This window comes from Helobdella robusta, assembly GCF_000326865.2.
Source record: "Helobdella robusta unplaced genomic scaffold HELROscaffold_7, whole genome shotgun sequence".
NCBI lineage: Eukaryota > Metazoa > Annelida > Clitellata > Rhynchobdellida > Glossiphoniidae > Helobdella > Helobdella robusta.
In genome coordinates, this window is record NW_008705398.1 from 5,082,620 (window position 1) to 5,101,354 (window position 18,735).

The 18,735-nt window shown below is 33.7% G+C and overlaps 5 protein-coding genes across 5 annotated transcripts in view; 1 reads left to right on the top strand and 4 right to left on the bottom strand.

Moving 5' to 3' along the window:
- HELRODRAFT_165174 (hypothetical protein) overlaps positions 1–831 on the top strand; it is a gene marked incomplete at both ends in the record, with an annotated part of 3,917 nt that extends 3,086 nt beyond the window's left edge. Inside the window, one exon of the mRNA XM_009031035.1 lies at positions 707–831. Within this exon, the coding sequence (XP_009029283.1) occupies positions 707–831 (125 nt within the window). The remainder of the gene's footprint in view (positions 1–706) is intronic.
- A 1,685-nt stretch (positions 832–2,516) lies between these two features.
- HELRODRAFT_165175 (hypothetical protein) lies at positions 2,517–3,838 on the bottom strand (the record flags this gene model as incomplete). The annotated part of the gene is made up of 2 exons (XM_009031036.1): positions 2,517–3,495; positions 3,585–3,838. The coding sequence occupies 2 exons, from the start codon at positions 3,836–3,838 to the stop codon at positions 2,517–2,519; spliced, it is 1,233 nt and encodes a 410-aa protein (XP_009029284.1).
- Positions 3,839–6,947: 3,109 nt separating this feature from the next.
- HELRODRAFT_165176 (hypothetical protein) lies at positions 6,948–9,729 on the bottom strand (the record flags this gene model as incomplete). Its single annotated transcript, XM_009031037.1, has 4 exons — positions 6,948–7,025; positions 7,561–7,665; positions 9,027–9,165; positions 9,704–9,729. The coding sequence occupies 4 exons, from the start codon at positions 9,727–9,729 to the stop codon at positions 6,948–6,950; spliced, it is 348 nt and encodes a 115-aa protein (XP_009029285.1).
- Positions 9,730–11,364: 1,635 nt separating this feature from the next.
- On the bottom strand, positions 11,365–11,751 carry HELRODRAFT_165177 (hypothetical protein; the record flags this gene model as incomplete). The annotated part of the gene is made up of 1 exon (XM_009031038.1): positions 11,365–11,751. One exon carries the CDS (start codon positions 11,749–11,751, stop codon positions 11,365–11,367), a length of 387 nt encoding a protein of 128 aa, XP_009029286.1.
- A 1,807-nt stretch (positions 11,752–13,558) lies between these two features.
- HELRODRAFT_165178 (hypothetical protein) lies at positions 13,559–17,688 on the bottom strand (the record flags this gene model as incomplete). Its single annotated transcript, XM_009031039.1, has 4 exons — positions 13,559–13,626; positions 15,410–16,663; positions 17,159–17,271; positions 17,495–17,688. 4 exons carry the CDS (start codon positions 17,686–17,688, stop codon positions 13,559–13,561), a joined length of 1,629 nt encoding a protein of 542 aa, XP_009029287.1.
- Positions 17,689–18,735: the final 1,047 nt, after the last annotated feature.

Consider the following 18,735-nt stretch of genomic DNA (forward strand, 5'->3'; position numbering starts at 1 on the left):
CCAATGTAATTCACGAAAAATTGGGGTCACATGGTCATATTTTTTCTTTGTATTATAAGCTTCGCTGCCCTGTTTTGTATTGATTTTATCCCATATATTGTTGACTTCGGACATCCGCTCAGCAAACTGTTGCAATAATCAACCCGACTGACCACAAACGCATGGATCAGAGATTTTGTTGTATCCAGATCAAGAGAGGCTCTTATGCGGCCAAGCTGTCGAAGCTGAAATGAACAGTCCCTAACGAGGTTATTCACATGCTGATGCATATTCAGTGTACTGTCCAACCAGAAACCCAAATTTTTCACCACACCAGTGAACGGCACCATCACAGACCCAAATCTTATGCTCTTTACATCAGTTTTCGAGAGCTGTTGTTTAGTTCCAATCAACATTACTTGTGTTTTTTCCATAATTATTGATAACATAAAAGCAAATGCAAGGCCGGGTATCGAAATATTTGCAGACGTAGAAAAAGAATTGGTGCGTCCAGTAACGGATCTGTTCAAATCACTCCGAACCGACATCGCTGTCTGTAACAAAGATACTATTGAAATACTCGAACTGACCGTGTGCCATGAAACAAACTTTATGAAATCAAAACAATATAAGATGAATAAATACTTAAATAATTTAAAAAATAACATTGTAGATGATTTTAAACATTCCAATATTTTAATTAAAACTTTTGAAATATCGCCTATAGGTTTTTATAATCCTTTTATTCTGTCTCTAATCGATATAAATTGGACTGATAATTTTCGATATAGCTTAATCAATAGTGTAATATCGTCATCTTATGCTTTGTACTGCGATAGAAACAATGCGTGAACAAACTGTTACTAATTTTTATACAAGCTATCATCCATCATGGCACTTATTTCAGGATAACGAGCGTTGATGACTATTCATATTATTTTATTATTTTAATTATATTTAACTAATTTTAACATTTTATTGACATATTTTATTTTGATTATTTTTGATTTTACTGGTTTTCTCTGAATAATAAAAGAGTTTACATTATTTTAACTTTTAATGGTTTTTTCTTTTTCATGTATGTTCTATTTCATGATGCAAATAAAAGGCTGTTCTCATTAATATTGTTGTTGTTATTATTATTATTAATAATATTGTAAGCTGCTTGTTCAATTCTGGCTGGTTGGTTCATCATTAAATGATGGTCTCCAGCAGGTCACAGGTTAAACAGAATGAATGAATAAATGAACGAACGAGCAAACGAATGAATGGTTGGATGGACGGATGAATGAATGGACGGTTGAATGTTTGTTGGCAAATTTTATTTTAAATGGAAATAATTGCATACATATTAAGGTTTCATTCGCTCTAATGAGTATGAGATTGATGCAAAATCTTCTTCATATGAAAGAATGATTTATAAAGTTTAATTGGTGTATGAACAGAACAAGTTATATGAGTATAAACTCCCATTTCAACATCTGGCATCTCATGTATTAGACCGGCTCAATATAATTTGTGTGAACGTCGTAAAAATTATAAAAATGACAACCATACTAATAATTCGCCACAAACAACTTTCTTTCGGCTCTGTACTGATTTCAAATTTTTGGTGAGAGTAAAAAGCCCCTGAGTTATTGTTTTGGGATTTTTTTGTCCGAAGGGGTCCTTATTCGGTGAGTTTGAACAAGGGAGTTTTTTTCTGAAGGTTTTTGCCTTAGAACCCAAAGAAAGTTCATGGATTAAAATGAACGAGTTAGAGATTGGTTGATTATTGAAAAGAATTATTGATAACTTTTAATATATGCATTGCTGATGATGATACCAGAGGTGGATTTAAGAACTTGGCGCTCTAGGCTTGGAAAATTTTGCCTGCCCTCCATTACTTAACATTTTTCGAATTATTAACAAACAATATTTATTAGATCAACTAGCACAATATAGTTATTTTTATTTATTTACCTTAAATGATGAGTTATGTATTAAACGTTTTGAATCAGTAAAAAAATTGAAAACTAAATTAAAAATTTATAATATAAATAGTAGGATATAGAATGAAACACATTTCTTTCAAAATATTTTTTAAGATAAATTTTTTATTTGAAGCAAATATATGTGGAGTCATGATAAATTCTGAAATAACAATAGTGTAACATATTATGAGCCAAATAAGCAAACGTCATCTGAATCAATTCAAAGGTTGGATATAAAACGAAATACTTTATTTAAAAACAAGAAACTTAGTGCGCAATAAAACTCTAACATAACACGCAATAAAGATGTTATATTGATATCTATAAATACCAAACAATTCATATAAATCAAAATGAATCGTAACTTCAGATCAATCGCGACGGAAAAAATTAATAAATTATCTTTCAGCGATAAAGTACACACACATGTTAAGGTTAATAACGAAAAAAATCATCAAATCAAGTGTATCACAAGCAATCCTGTCAATAAATGTTTTCACGCATGGTATAATAAACTGCATGACGGATTGTGGACATCCTTCATGGATATCTATCGTGTCACGATCATTTGCTAGAAGCAAGAACAAGAGTGTGCTGTCCTCCAGCTGACGCCATTACGCAACTCATTTTTTCAAGCTGTTTTCCTGTGATAGGCTTTGGAGTGTAGACATCTTTCTCATCATTTCCATTGCCAAGTTGAAAGGTGCTGCCCATACCCCATCCATACAGCACGCCCTGGTCATCGACTGCATAAGAAACCGACGCCCCGGCACTAATTGACAGTACCTTCTTATCTGCCAAGGTATCTATCAACGCCAGCTCTTTCACATCTTCCTTCACTTCTCCTAATCCCAATCGACCGTACTCTTTTCGACCCATGCTGTACGACTTTCCAGTTGCATCAATGGCAATGATGTGGTGCTCAGCACAAGCAATCTGCTTCCACTCGATAGATGAATCAAAACTGGGACTTATCTCCGGAGTAAATCGATCCCTCATGTCTGGAAATCCTAGTTGAAAGTAATTATTTAGACCCCAGGCCCATATTGCACCATCAGTAGTTCTGGCGAATGATATGTAAGCCCCCGCCCATATGTCAACACATTTTGTTTTCTTGCTGAAAGACACTTTTCCAGGAGTCAGGATTTTACTCAGCCCTCTTCGTCCACCTCTCTGTGCAAAATATTCAGCCACCCTGCCCAGTTGACCGCAATCTGAAGCACCTAAACTAAAAATATCGCCTTTATTTGAGAGACACAATAAGTGTGAACATCCACAAGCAATTTTTACTATAATCTGATCACTCAAAATCAGTGAAGGCTTTTCTATTTTCAACTCTAATATTTGATGTCTGACATCATTTTTATCATCTTTGTTCATTCCAATAACACCACTGTTATCCCTGAAAGTTCCCCATATGTAGACATGTCCCTTGTTTGTGAGGGCAACTGAGTGACTGTCACCCGCAGCGATCTGCACAACACATCCTTCAATGCCCAGAACCTTATCTGCGGTAAAACAGTTTTCTTCCTCCTCAGTTTTTCTACCCAATGAACATTCATCATTGCAACCAAATGAGTAGATTTCTCCTTTAGAGGTGAGGCACAAACTGTGCATGCCACCAGAGCAAACTTGAACGGGATTGGATCTTTCAAGTTAATCTTGCTTACTCTGTTGGCTTCCATGACATCAGGACCCAGTCCTAACTGTCCCACTTCTCCCATGCCCATGGTGAACGAGGTCCCACTGGCAGTGAATGTCGACGGTTCATTCGGAGTCTTGTATTTTTTGAGCTGCGTGGTGCGTGAACTTGGAGATCTCCGACGTTTCTTTTGTACATCAGCGGCAGTTTCATTTTCGGCGGCTTTTCGTTTTCTTAATCCCATCTTTGAAACAGAAATAAAATGACAGATTTTCAGATTTATCCGCAATTTCAATTCGTCAAACAATGTGCTACGTATGAGAACATGAATATAAATTAGTGGCAATCACGAAAAAAGATACAAAACTGTATGTAAAGTTTGTAAGATACTAAGTAACCCAAACTTAAGATATATATACCATCCAGATCACGTTGAAAGTTTACAACTCAAAAAAAATAATTTACTGACTGTTCATAAAATTTACAATATGAAAGATGTAAATTAATAATCTCTGACTATTTATCTTACAATTTGTACCGTTGTAAAATTAAATTTACTGCATGATGGAGTTGTAATAAATATACATTATGCCAATATAATAATCAACTATCATACAAACTTCTAGCCATGCTGTAAGATCGTAAAGTTTTTCTATTTGATCATTAGAATGCTGGTCATTATTTTTCGCAAGTACTTTCATTTCAGAAACTGTATGAATTATTTTGTAAAAAGTTTTATTACAAAAGTACATAATTTTCTATTGATAAAACTGCCAACTCATTCAGTCTATTTTCAGACTTGTTCGATTATTTGTCACTGCGGTCACCACGGTAAATTTAATTATTCACAACGCAATATCCACATTACCGTATACCTCTGTGGGACCGTTTGTCTTATCCGGCTGCAGAAAATATTGGAATATACCCGGCCAATGAATTAATTTTCTTAATTCGCGCATTCACACCTAAATCGCAGCTATCATCATAACCATGTAGACTAAACAAGAATAAACTAGTCTAAATGTCTCGTCTTGGTTTAAATGCTCTCGTGGATGGATACACTCTTCGATGAAAGATTCCTTGAAATCTTCACAAAGTGCTGACAAAATTTTATTACGGTAAATTTTAGGTTCTCGATTGACAAAGTTTTAAACTTGTAAAGTATTCAAATTTATTCTGAATCTTATCGTAAGTCAATCGTCGTTTTTTTCAGTTCAGAAATCAATCTATCTATTGGTGACTACTAAAAAACTTTTTTTCGAAATTTATCACTGTGGTTAACTCGAGCAGACTCTTCTGGCCTATCATCAAAACGCACTTTTCTTTTACAAAAACGTGTTTCTTAATAATCAGCATCAGTTATAGCTTTTGCCTTTTTTTCAATATCATAGAAATTATCTCTTATAACATGTTAATAATCAATTAAAAAAATATATATTTCTATTATTATTTAAATTATTTTTAAAATATCCATATTAACACCTGGACGTATCGTTTTACTGACGACAAATATTTCGGTTTATAACTGAGATTTAATAAATTTTTAATTATTAAATTTATAAATTATCAATTTATTAAATTGACCATTACTCGGCCAATGAATTAATTTTTTAAATTCGCACATTCACACCTGAATCGCAGTTAGCATCGTAACCATGCAGGCCACACAAGAATATACTCGTCTAAATGACCGTATATCAATTTTTGGCGTCTTCATAAACATTATTTTAACATCAAAATATGCCGCCTCCTAAAACTTTGGTAAATACGGCTCTGGCTGCTACTACTATTACTACTACTATTACTACTACTACTACTACTACTACTACTACTACTACTACTACTACTATTACTACTACTACTACTACTACTACTACTACTACTACTACTACTACTACTACTACTACTACTATTACTACTACTACTACTACTACTACTACTACTACTACTACTATTACTATGAGTAATGCAATTATCTTGATAACGATGACGATATTTGAATGAAATGAAGAACTACAAACACCGCACCGTTACTCTCAACGCGTTCAAATTTTCAGCAACTGCTCTCACCGATTTTCAATACTGCCAACGTTACTACTACTATTACAACGTTGCTAGTATAGTAGTGATAGTATCAATAAAAAAGGATACCATTATACTGATATCATCTACAAGCAGTGACGGATCTTGATCACTATCACGGGGTGCCAAGATTTTAAAGCACTTCTAGTACTACTACTACTAATACTACTATTACTATTGCTACCATTATTACTACAACTACTACTACTACTACCACTACTATTACTACTATTACTGCTACCACTACTACCAGGATCTCATAACTGTGAAGAGGAAATGCCAACTAAAAATGTTCTGATAAATTTTCCAATGTGGAGAACTTGAAAATAAAACGAAAAAAAAAATTTTTCACAAAAGGATCCAATTTAAATTTCCGCTATCGTCCAAAGATTTTAAATAATTCAAGATTTGCAAATATGTTTTTTATTTTAAATTTTTTTCCCATGATGTTTTTTCTTTTTTTAAAAAATTATATAGCCCAATTTCAAAGAGCAGCTTTTATAAGCCACATCGAGCAATTACCTCCTAGTATTTTTACTTCAGGTTTATGCACATACAAACAAACCCGAACGCACGCACGCACACACGCACACACACACGCACTGTCACACACACACTCACGCACGCACACACGCACACACAAACACACACATACACACTCATAAAAATAGACATAAACAAACAGACATACACAAACAGACATGCCAACTTATAAAGAACAGACTTGCAAACGCGCGCATATATACGTGATAGCGTGCTTAGGTAGATAAAATAATAATAATAGTAATAACAATAATAACATAAATAATAATAATAATAATAAATACGCTAATAATATAGAATGAAAAAATAATAATACTTTATAGCCCTTTCTAGTTTTATTCATCATCACCTTCTATTTACATTCGTCACAAGCCAGTGGAGTAGGCACATTCTTTCACTTGTTCGTTTATTTGTTCATGCAGTCGTTCATTCACTCGTTCGTTCGTTTTTTATAAACTTGTCTACCCATCCGCCTATCCATCCATCCATCCATCCATCCATCCATCCATCCATCCATCCATCCATCCATCCATCCATCCATCCATTCATCCATCCATCCATCTATCCATCTATCTATCTATCTATCCATACATTCATTTCTTTATCCATCTATTAAATAATTCTTTCATTTATTCAGTCAGTCAATCATTCAATCATTTATTTGTTTATTCATTCCTTTGTTCACTCATTCATTCACTCATACTTTCAGCCACCCTTTGATTCCATCATCATTCGTTCATCATACGTTCAGTTGTCCTATTGAAAATCAAAAGCATATTAAATTCGCACTTGCACAACCGATGTTGCTAGGATGATGATGATGATGATGACGATGATGGTAATGATGGTGATGAAGATGATGATGATGATGGTGATGATGAAGAAGAAGATGATGATGATGGTGATGATGATGGATCTATCCATCCATCCATACATCCATCAATCCATCCATTCATCTATCAATCCATCCATCCATCCATCCATCCATCCATCCATTTATTCAATTGTTCATAATTGTAATCAATAATAAAATAAATGATGGGTGGAGCTGTTACATAGAATGTGAATTGCAGTGGTTTGAGCGGTTTGAAAGGTCGGTACTCAATGCCATCCCAGCAATGCACGATGCTCTCTCCCTTCGTTTGAATCGTCAGAGTAAGAAGACCTCACTCGGTGGTGTTAGCTGTTGCATCAGGCACCGAGCGTCGCTTGCAGTTGAGCGCTAAAATGGCCTCTTAGATTTTTTTTATTAAATTTTCATTTTCCCAAAAAAATACGCTGTTGGAAAACTCAATGGTTTCACGAGTTGGTTGGATGACAAAAATGTCCCGGAGAACTAACTGGCTGCCGATGTTGTCCTTCAGCGGGGAATGAACCTTCTGGAGTTTGAAGGGGCGTTCTCGATTGCACGCAGCAAGAAATAATTACGAGATTCACGAGGTTCGGCTAATCGATGGTTATTTTTCGCTTGTGACTTCAGTCAAATTTGTTCTACAACGCTTTCAAGTATATCGTTTTTCGTTGTAAACTACTTTTGAACATTCAAAATATATTAACCAAAGCCTAAATTTTTTTAAGTAAACCACTTTTTATACTTTAGAAAATATATTTTTGTCTTTTATTATTTTATATTTTAAAATTGAACCTATTTAATTTTTTAAATGACCTGATGAAATTTAATTTTACAAAACACTTCAAAGAACAAAAATTTTTCTTATTAAATACTTGCTCTTTTATTCGCCTTCATCAAGCTACAAAAACAATTCCGGGCAAATAAATCATCAGCGGTTCGCACATAAGAAAAGAAGGTTTTTTAAATGTTGGCCCTCTCCCGTCAACGTTGTCTAGATCCGCCAATGATGTCCTTGGAGTATTTTCTAATTTAACATGAAAAGTTGTCGCTTTCCACCCTCTCGAAACACTTTTGCAATAAACGACTCCCGTCTCTTTGTTTTTTAATAACAACTTGTTTCCAAATGAAGAACTCAATTTATTTTAAATTTTATAACAATTATATAGCAATTATATAGATACGCTATGTATAATACGAAAAATATGTTTTAAAAAGCATGTAATTATTTCTTATAATTTTGTATTGTGTGTGGGTATGTGTTTGGCGTGTGTATGTGTTTGGTGTGTGTATGTGTTTGGTGTGTGTATGTGGTTGGTGTGCTTGTGTGTGGGCGTGTCTGTGTGTTTAAAAAATCGTTTCTCAAACTTTATCTGTCTTATGCCAATCTACAACAAGCGCATCGTTCGCTATCTCCATCCCCACACTCTCCATGCCGTAAAACTTCTTACGATGAGATGTGGTGATAAATTTGTTTCCATTGTCACAATTCATCCAAGCATTTCTATATGTGGAACCATTATAATATTGAAAATAATAACAATAATAATGATACGATTATAACAAATATTATTATAATTATAATTATTATTATTTTTTTTATTATTAGTATTAGTAGTAGTAGTAGCAGTAGTAGTAGTAGCGGTGGTGGTTAGTAGCAGTATTTGATAATTAATAATGGTAGTAGCATTATTAAAAAGTAATGCATTATATTAAATATTAAAACATTGATTCTAAAAATAAGTTCGTACAGTTACTCAAACTCATCAATAAAGAATTTAAATAATTCCATTCTGGGTGTTACGTAATAGTGCGGCGTGATGGTCTAATGGTTGAGGTCGCCTGGTGCTGTTTGTCTTAATCGGCTGAACTTTTAAATTGTTTCATTTAATTAGTTGCAGGTGGTTATTCATAAAATCAAAAATTTTTGCCAGCGCCAGTGTTCAAAGGCATTAACTTGAAGTCTCGAAGTCCTCATTAGTTGCACATAAATGACACTGAACTGACACATTTTTTCCTTGGCCTCTCGAGAATAAAATCCGTCTGTTTTTTGTTTGTCTGTCTGTCTGTTTGTTTCTTTTCTGTTTGTTTCTTTTCTGTTTGTTTTTTTGTTTTTTCCAATTATGATTTACACAGTATATCAAAAACGATTTCTACGTTTAGGAAATGTTGGAATTGAAATCCTAATATTGTAGTTAAATTTTATTTTCATCAGTTTATTAGTTAAGCAAAAAAATATGTCGCGGGCTCTCAATCTAACAAATTATTTTCATCCAATAAACCTCAACCTCAAATTAAATTTTAAAATATTGTATATATTTATTTATTGTATTTAATACCAGCCACGTGTTGTTGCGATATCAAAAAGTCGAAAATTCAAGAAAACTCTTCATGATGAAAAATCAAGACGCATTGTAGGCTGTAAACAGGGCAAAAGACATCCAGAACTGGATAGTAGACGTCCCGTGCATTTTGTAACGGGAATTTTTATAACCGATTTATCGGGAATAAAATTTCAATTTCCGGAGTTCCCATTCCCGATCGATATTGAGAACGTTCTTGAATTATATTTGATGACTGATTTGATACCCTATCGATAAAATATTACATCTTGTATCATATCTTGTATCATACCCTGTATCTTGTATCATACCTTGCATCTTGTATCATATCTTGTATTATACCTTGTATCTTGTATTATACCTTGTATCATGTAGGGTATCATATTTTGTATCTTGTATCATATCTTGTATCTTGTATCATATCTTGTATCTTGTATCATACTTTTTATCATGTATCATATTTTTTATCTTGTATCCTGTGTTATATCAATAATATTTTGCCACCGATAGAGTTTTTTAATCTTTAATCATTATAACGATGTATCGGTGACCAATTTTCAGATACCTTTTTCACCTTCGTTGGAGAAGATGAAAAAATTTTTGCATACCGCCTTGACTTAATACTAAATTTTAAAAATTAAAATTTATAATATTATCTATAAATAATATAATCTATAAATAAATAAATCCGTATAATAATAATAATAATAATAATACAATGAATAATAATAATTACGATCAATAATAGTTTTCAACGATCATAAGCATCAACCAACCGGCCAGCTATTAACTATTATTATTATTAAATTATTATTATTGTTGTTGTTATTATTGCTGTTGTTGATGTTGTTGATGATGGCAATGTCGTCGTTGTTGTTGCTGTTATTGACTATGCATATTATTGTAGTGGAGTACGTATTGTGCGCTCTAGCGATATTACATGCAATTAAATCTTTTACGATGCGTTCTTGTTGCTATGGCCGTTTTATTATTATTATTATTGTTGTTGTTGTTGTTATTATTATTATTGTTGCTGATGTTGTTGCTGTTATAATAATAATAATTATTATTATTATCATTATTATTATATTCACTTTATTTTATTTCATTATTTTATTTTATTTGTACTTTTTATTATTATTATTATTATCATAATTATTATTATTATTATTATTATGCTGTTTTATTACTGTTGATTTTATTGCTATGATTTTCATAGGTGATTTACTGCCAGAAATGTTATTTATTATTCAGTGACAAGTAATGGCGAAATCGTAGCAGCTGCAGCAGCAGCTGTAGTAGTAGCGTCGATTGTAGTTGTAGTAATTGCAGCAGTGCTATTTCAAGTAGAAACAGTTGTTGCAGTGAGAGTAGTAAATAGTGGTAGTTTTAGTGGTAGAAGTGGCAATAGAAGTAAGTATAACATAAGATGTAGCCAGAATGACGACGTAGTAGTAGTAGTAGTAGTAGTAGTAGTAGTAGTAGTAGTAGAAGCAGCAGCTGTAGTTGTAGTAGTAGTAGTAGTAGTAAAAGTAGAAGTGGTGGTAGTAGTAGCAGTAGTAGTAGGAAGAACAGTAATAATAGAAATAATTGTATCAGTAGTGGTAGTAGCTGTATTACTAGGTTAAACTGAAGTTAAACTGAATACAGTGATGTAATATAATTTTTGAAGTTTACTTTAGATGAAGCCTCTTGTTATTTGTTCAGTTAAGTAGCGTTGCAATGATCTTGTAAGCATCGCCAGTTTCTAGCAACATCAGCATCTGCATTGATAGAACAAATACCGCTAATCAGGAGGGCAGTCTTGTTAGTATAGCTCAATTTCTATCTTCTCCTCATCATATACACATGCACTGCCCAACCACCCACACATATATTTTTTTTTATTAGTCTTTATTATTGCAGCTCTGACATTATGCAACTCTTTACAATGTTACAGATATATTATGTTATCTATATATCTTTTATAAAGTTCTTCTTTTCTTCATCTATTGATTTGAAGCAGCCATCTTTTGCCACAAAGGCTGTTATCCTTTTCACACGACGTACACACGTATTTATGTGCACGCGCAAGCACCGCATCATATACGCTGAGTATATGATAGCCATTGAGATGTTTGACTCAGCGAGCATTTGAGTTTGACTCAGCGAGCATTTGAACCACCGAGCCATCTCGCCAGTCAGCATGCAACAACTTACGTCGTCTACCCATTTACCAACCTCGAAAGGATGGACGGCTGGATTGACCGGGGGTCGGCTACCTGGATGAATCTGTAGAAACTGCAGAATTCGAACCCGGGTTGTGGGAGTGGTAGACGAACACGCTAACCACTCGGCCATGAGATATGTATGTATATATAATGTGTATGCGTTTGTGTAAACTACTTACGTGTACATATACGATTTATTTACCCTTGTATAAAGCATTTTAGCACCAATAGTAAAAAATGGCAATAAATATACCCTTTGGGCACATCAACCAATCAGATGCAAGTAAATGAGGTCGATCAAGGTTCAAGGTCATTCAAATGACGTCACACAAATTTTATTTATTTATTCGTTTTATTTGTTGTCGGTTGGATTGGTTTTGCAGAGGTGTGTGTGTGTGTGTGTGTGTGTGTGCTTGTGTGTGTGTATGTGTGTGTGCTTGTGTGTGCGTGCTGCTTATTGTTGTGCTGACGATGATGAATTATTGTTGTATGTCCAATTAATAAGCAAACAATTTCTCAAAAACGCTCTCAAAACTCAATTAGAATATTATTATAATAATAGACTGAGACGCCATCTTGTTTTTTTGCAGACAGTTGATGAGCCCTGGTCAGAGGTCATGGTCAACTCTGTTGGTTGCTGATCTTGTATGTCTACTCTCACTAACAGGCAGTTATCAATGCATATGCGAGGTTGGATGGCGGTAAATGGCTGGCAGTCGTCAGGTCTGACTTCATTTACTCTCTTGTTGGAAGTAAAATAACAGGTCAGAGTTTCATTGTTGGTCGCTCGCAAATGAATGACCAATTATGTAGCAGATGACCAATCCTTCCAGTCGCATCACATTTTGATGCGGTACTAAAGTCAAATAATTTTTAAAGTTTAATTGAATTTCATTTGAATTTATTTTTTAATTGCTGGAGGACCGACCTTGTGCCAATTAAATCTTTGTCTGGAAATCTTTTATTACGAAGGTGAAAACCACTTTGCAAGTTTTTCCTTTCTGGCTGTGATTGTATCATCGTTATTATTTTCTCTACTGTTGTTGCCATATGCAGGGCTCTCCCAGCAGGGCAGTCCCGCCATTAAACAAATAACTCTTTGAGAATAAAAGTTTCGTCCATCTTTCAAACATTCAACATTCAATGTGTCTGTGTAAGTTTCTGCATAGTTGCATGTGCTTGTTGTAAATATATAGGTTAGGGCTTAGGAGTGAAGTAGTGTCAGTTCTCTGTGATCAGTAACCAACTGGTGGTTTCATTGCAGAGGTACCTTACCTAACATTTGCACGTTCTCACAAAATTTTAATTTTTAAATTCACATTTAGTCAAACGTTTTTAAAAACGAACAAAATATAACTTGTCATAATTTTTGGTGTTGGATCGAGAGATGGCGATTTTTGTGGCATTTTAAAACATTGTAGCTTTAACAGCATTCGTTCAATTCGGTCCTGTCCGGCAACTGAAAACTAAACAGCTGTTTTATAGGTCACCATCTGGAAGATTCTTACTTATTTTCAAAATTACTTTTGTATTTTCTCAAAAGGGAACATTTGAAAGTATAAGTAGATGCAGATGTGTATGCAGTGTATGTGTATCTATATCTACTTTACATACAATCTCCATATTCACTTTGCAGGCTTGTATCATATTGAGTTCCAATTTTGTTAAAAATTGATATATCAAACCAAGACGATAACAAAAAAATTTTGTAAAAATTGCTTGAAAATTATAAAAAAATGAAATATATTACTATATATAATACCATATCGAAAGTAGAAAAAAAAAACAAAAAGAAAGTTAAAACACAAACCATAACAACATCTAATGATAATAATTATATTTATTATATTGTTGTTCTCTCATAATCATGAAAGTCAATATAGAATAGATAGATAGATTGATAGAAAGGTAGGATAGATAGATAGGTAACATATGTATCAAAGGTTGCTAATAGGAGACAGTTGCGAAGATTGCATTGCTAGCAACAACCGATCAACGTATATATCTAATGAATACAATTTAATTTTAAAAAATATTTAATAAAATAGTAAGATAGTTGTTTATAGTATTTCAATAATAATTTTTTATTTGATTTAAATTTGTTAATTTAGCCATATTTATATAATTATTAGCTTTGACTATATATATATGTATATATATATATATATATATGTATATATATATATATATATATATATATATATATATGTGGTTAAGACTTTTGTAAATACAATTGCTAAGCTGAAAAATGCAGTGATATTTCTTAACAATTATATATATATATATATATAATAATATAATATAATAAAATATGTATATATATATATTATATATATGTATTTATATATGTATATATATATATATATATATTATAGATATATATATAGTTGTGGTTGTTTAGGAAAGTCAGAGCCTTTTCAGCGTTGCTTAATTAGCGACTTTCCTAAACAGCTGTAGTATATCTGATAGTCTGTATATATAATGTTCAAATTGCACTAGATAAAAGGCACTCAAAAATATTTAAAATGTAAATTATAATAATGTGAATAATGATGATGATGTGAATAATGATGATGATGATGATGGTGATGGTTGAGAAGAATGTTATAGCTATGATTATGATGATTAAAACGATGAGTGAACCAATCAGGACTCTGATGACAGACAAATGATGGTGGTTCTTATAAGAACGTAGTATAAAAATTAAACGTTGGTCAAAATAAGGAATTAATTATGATGATGGTGATGATCATGATGAATGATGAGACGATGATGAATGATTTGATCTTATGGCGATATTGATTGCTTAACTTATCATTGCTATTGAAGACGATGTATGGTGACGGTGATGATAACTTTGTTTTTGTCGCTTTTTATGATGATCATGATGATGATGTTATTGGTGGTGATGATAATAATATCATAATGATGAGAATGATGATAAAAAATGACAGTCTACTTCTCTTGCAGCCATAATGATAGCTTCGTTTATGTAAATCGAACTTCAAGCTCTGGCGAATGAAAATAAACTAAATCGAATAAATTAAATGCGTTTAAAAAATGTGTGCGTGCGTGTGTGCGTGCGTATGTTTGTTTGTGTGTAAGTGTGTTTGATGTGCGTGTGCGTTCGTTTGTGTGTGTTCGCGCGCGCGTGTGTGTGTCTACGTGCGTGTTTTGTGTGCGTGTGTGTGCGTGCGTTCGTGTGTGTGTGTGTATGTGAGTACATTTAAGCACACTTAAGTATAACGAGAAAAAGATAGTGGTAGTGTCGGCGAAAAAGGCACGTTGAGATGAAGTAATAGATAGTATTTGATTGTGGGAATAATAATAATAGCTCTCCATATGTTATCAATATAATAGTTAAGCAAGTGAATGTTGCAGTTTATAATTAAATAGAAATAATGTAATTCATCAAAGATTTTTTTGTTTTTCTTTCTTAATTAAGATAGCTATAAAATTAGTAATATAAAAAATTATTTAGCTAATTATCATCTGTTTTCTCTTCACGGGTTATATATTTTGTATGATCTTTGTCGTTCATATAGCTGTTTTTGATTTGGTCGTATTATTGTTGTTGCTATTGTTGTTTAGGTTGTTGTTATTATTGTTGTTGTTGTTAATGTTGTCATCAACCGCACAATCGTCATCATTATAGTTGACAATATCGATGAAATCGTCTTTATCATCGTCATCGTCATTATTATTTCCTTTATCATCATCATCACCATCATCATCATCATTGTCTGTTTGATGTTGATGATGATGATGATGATACTGTTGACGATGACGTTGCTGATGGATGTAGAATTGTTTGAAATATAGCTGGAACATGGCAGCAACATAACTGCTCTGGCTGACGTCTGTTGGCGGTTCTGAAATCTCGTCATCATCTTCATCGTCCTTACCGGATAGAACAATGTTGTTGTTGTTGCTGCTGTTGTTGTTAATGTTATAATTATTGTTGTTGTTGTTGACAACGTTGTTATTATTATTGTTGTTGTTGACGACGTTGTTATTATTATTGTTGTTGTTGTTGTTATTGCGGTTGTTTTTGTTGTTATAAGCTCCTTCGTTGTTGTCATCTCCATCGGCATAATGATAACTGGAATCATTTCCGTTGCCATTGCACATGCCATTAAAATTTTTTAAGTGTTTTGATATGTTGTTGTTGTTGTGAATGTTGTTGTTGTCGCTGGTGTTGTCGTTGTTGCTGTCAATGATGTTGTTGCTGTTGTCTTCAGTGTGGTTGTTGAAAGGGTTTTCAATTTTTGCCTCTTCGAATGGAGACCAGATTTTATTAACCGTTTTGCAGCCATTTTTTGTTGGACTAGAAATGTTGTTGTTGATAATGTTGTTGTTGTTGTTGATTATGTGGTTTGTTGCATGTTTTTGTTTGATTTGTTGTTGCTGATGTTGTTGTTGTTGCATATAATGTTGATAGCAATCTAGCTTTTTAAGCAAACCATTTTTTGTGTCGTCTTGAATTAAATTGCCGTCGGTAAAACATTCAACGTTGTTATTGCTGTTGATGTTGTTGTTGTTGCTGTCGATGTTGTTGTTGCACTTGCTAATGTTGTTGTTATAAGAACCGATTTTGATGTTGCAATGGGATGCATAATTATAAGGAGTTTTCATATAGAAAGCAACTTCATCAGCCTGGTCGTTGTTGTTGTTGTGGTTGTTGTTGTTTTTGGTTTTCCGTCCAGCATTTTCAACATCACTCGCTAGGTCAGCTTTCAGTTTGAATTTTTTGTTTGGCGGATTGTATTCATTTGGTTGTTTGTGCTGTTGTTTTGATTGTTCGTGTGGATAATGTTGAAATCGATGGAGTTGCCGTTCTTCTAGTTGTTGCTGTTGTTGCTGTAGTTGCTTCTGAAGCTGCTGTTGCTGCTTCTGAAGCTGTTCTTCTTGTTGAAAGTGTTGCTTTTGAAGTTGTTGTTTCTTGATGGAGACTCCATTCGGCTGCCTGGCCTGATGACTCCTGTAGTTGGTGCTGTACGTCCGCCAGAGTTCCGCAGCTGCTATCTTCGCCTGGCAGAGCCCTGTACGTGTTTTTCAATAATTTTTCTGATTTGTTGGTTTTTCGTCATTAGAAAGAACTTAAATATTTTTAATTAATTGATTGGTTACCAAATTATTGAGTTGGTTGATACATTGATTACAGAAATGTTAATTGATTAAATAAATTTAATAAATTGAGTGAATGAATTGAAGGAATGAATTGATTGAATGAATTGATTGAATGAATGAATAGATTAATTGAATGGATAAATTGAATGAATGTTTTTTAATAATTTTTCTGATTTGTTGGTTTGTCGTCATTAGAAAGAACTTAAATATTTTTAATTAATTGATTGGTTACCAAATTATTGAGTTGGTTGATACATTGATTACAAAAATGTTAATTGATTAAATGAATTGAGTGAATGAATTGAAGGAATGAATTGATTGAATGAATTGATTGAATGAATGGATTAATTGAATGGATTAATTGAATGAATGAAGGATTTGATTGATTGAATTGATTTATTAGCAACCTGTGAACCCTCCTTCGGCAGGGGACTTCTGGAGTTTCTCGCAGAAGTCATGTGCCCACGCCGAGTCGGTGTGCAGGCAGAACTGCAGCTTCACATTCCTGCAGTGCTCACTCCTAGTGATGATGGCATGGTGGTGGTGGTGGTGGTGGTGGTGGTGGTGGTAGTTGTGGTGGTGGTTGTTGGGGGTGGGGCTGGTGGTAATTAAGATGATGTAGGTGACGAGATTATGACAAAAGTGGTGAGGTGGCTGTCTTCGTACTATTTTTAATTATTTTTTTATTTTTATATAATACTTTTTTAAGCATCGCCATCATTTTCTCATCCAACCGTACCAACCTGTTCATGTGAATTTTATAGAGCTGTCTCGTGATTGGCTGCAATGGTCGAAGTTCAGGGTCAACATTTTTGAGGTCACTCTCCGACCAATCAACAAAGTACTTGTACTCATGCCTCCTGACCCAGATCTTTGCTCTCTCGTACAAAGTCACGTGGTCTGCAAACGGAGGAAAAAGGAAACGGATGCCTATCATTTTTTTGCCGGAAGTTGTTCCGGAAGTAGAATTGAGAGCTGCTGCGGCTGTTGTAGGAACTGTTGTGGTGATAATGGTAAACAACGATTCTAATATACTGATAATGCTCGTTCGTGATAACCAGGATGAGGATGATGATGTTTAAGATGATGATAAAGTGGGTGAATGGAAGATGTTTTTGTGAAATTAATTTTTTATAGTCATATTGACAATTTTTGAAGCACAGTTGTTCCTATGTTCAATAAATTATAAAAAAAACATTGTATCTCGAATATTTATGCGCGCAGAGATAACAATGTTTGTTAGCCATCCAACGCTTTCATGTCAATTTGAACTTGTTTATCAATCAACACGTTCGATCAGCGTTGTCTAATTTTCACTTTGCCTGTTACACCAAATTTTTGACCTGGCCAAATATTCTGCCAGAGTTTTAGTTTTGGTTGCAGCCATTCTCAAAAGCCAGATGGCCAAATATAGCAACATCTATTCTAGCCAAAATTCTTTGGACTTCCATAAGTAGCAACAACAATTGAGATCGTTTTCAGAGGTGTGACGAGCAACTACTGTGGGTGAGCTGTGTGGTTGGGCTCAATTGCCAAAAAAAAATAAGTAGCATACAAAAAATCCCAATTGCGGGTGTACGCACGGGGTAGGGCATCGGTTGGTGGAGTTGGCGTTGTCGGTCTGTTGGTGTTTGCCTCGGTGCTACCAGTTTTTGGCTCTTTTGGAAGATTGGTTTTTAAGTGTTACAAATTGCCAGATATATATTGGCTGTCACTCTCTCTCATATATCAGAATTTGTTCCTGTGCTGATGCTTCGAAATGGGCTTGCTTGAAGTACTCACTGCTCGTGCTGCTGGTTTTGGGATATGTAAGTCGAAGCATACCAAAAAAATTTAGATAAAGATAAAAATAAATAAATGTGTTGCATGAATAAATAAATACATAGATGGCGATATTAAAGAATTAATTGGCATATAGATAATTAAATAAAAACAATAAAGGTTAATTAGCTATCAGTAATAGTAAAACATGACAAACAAGATA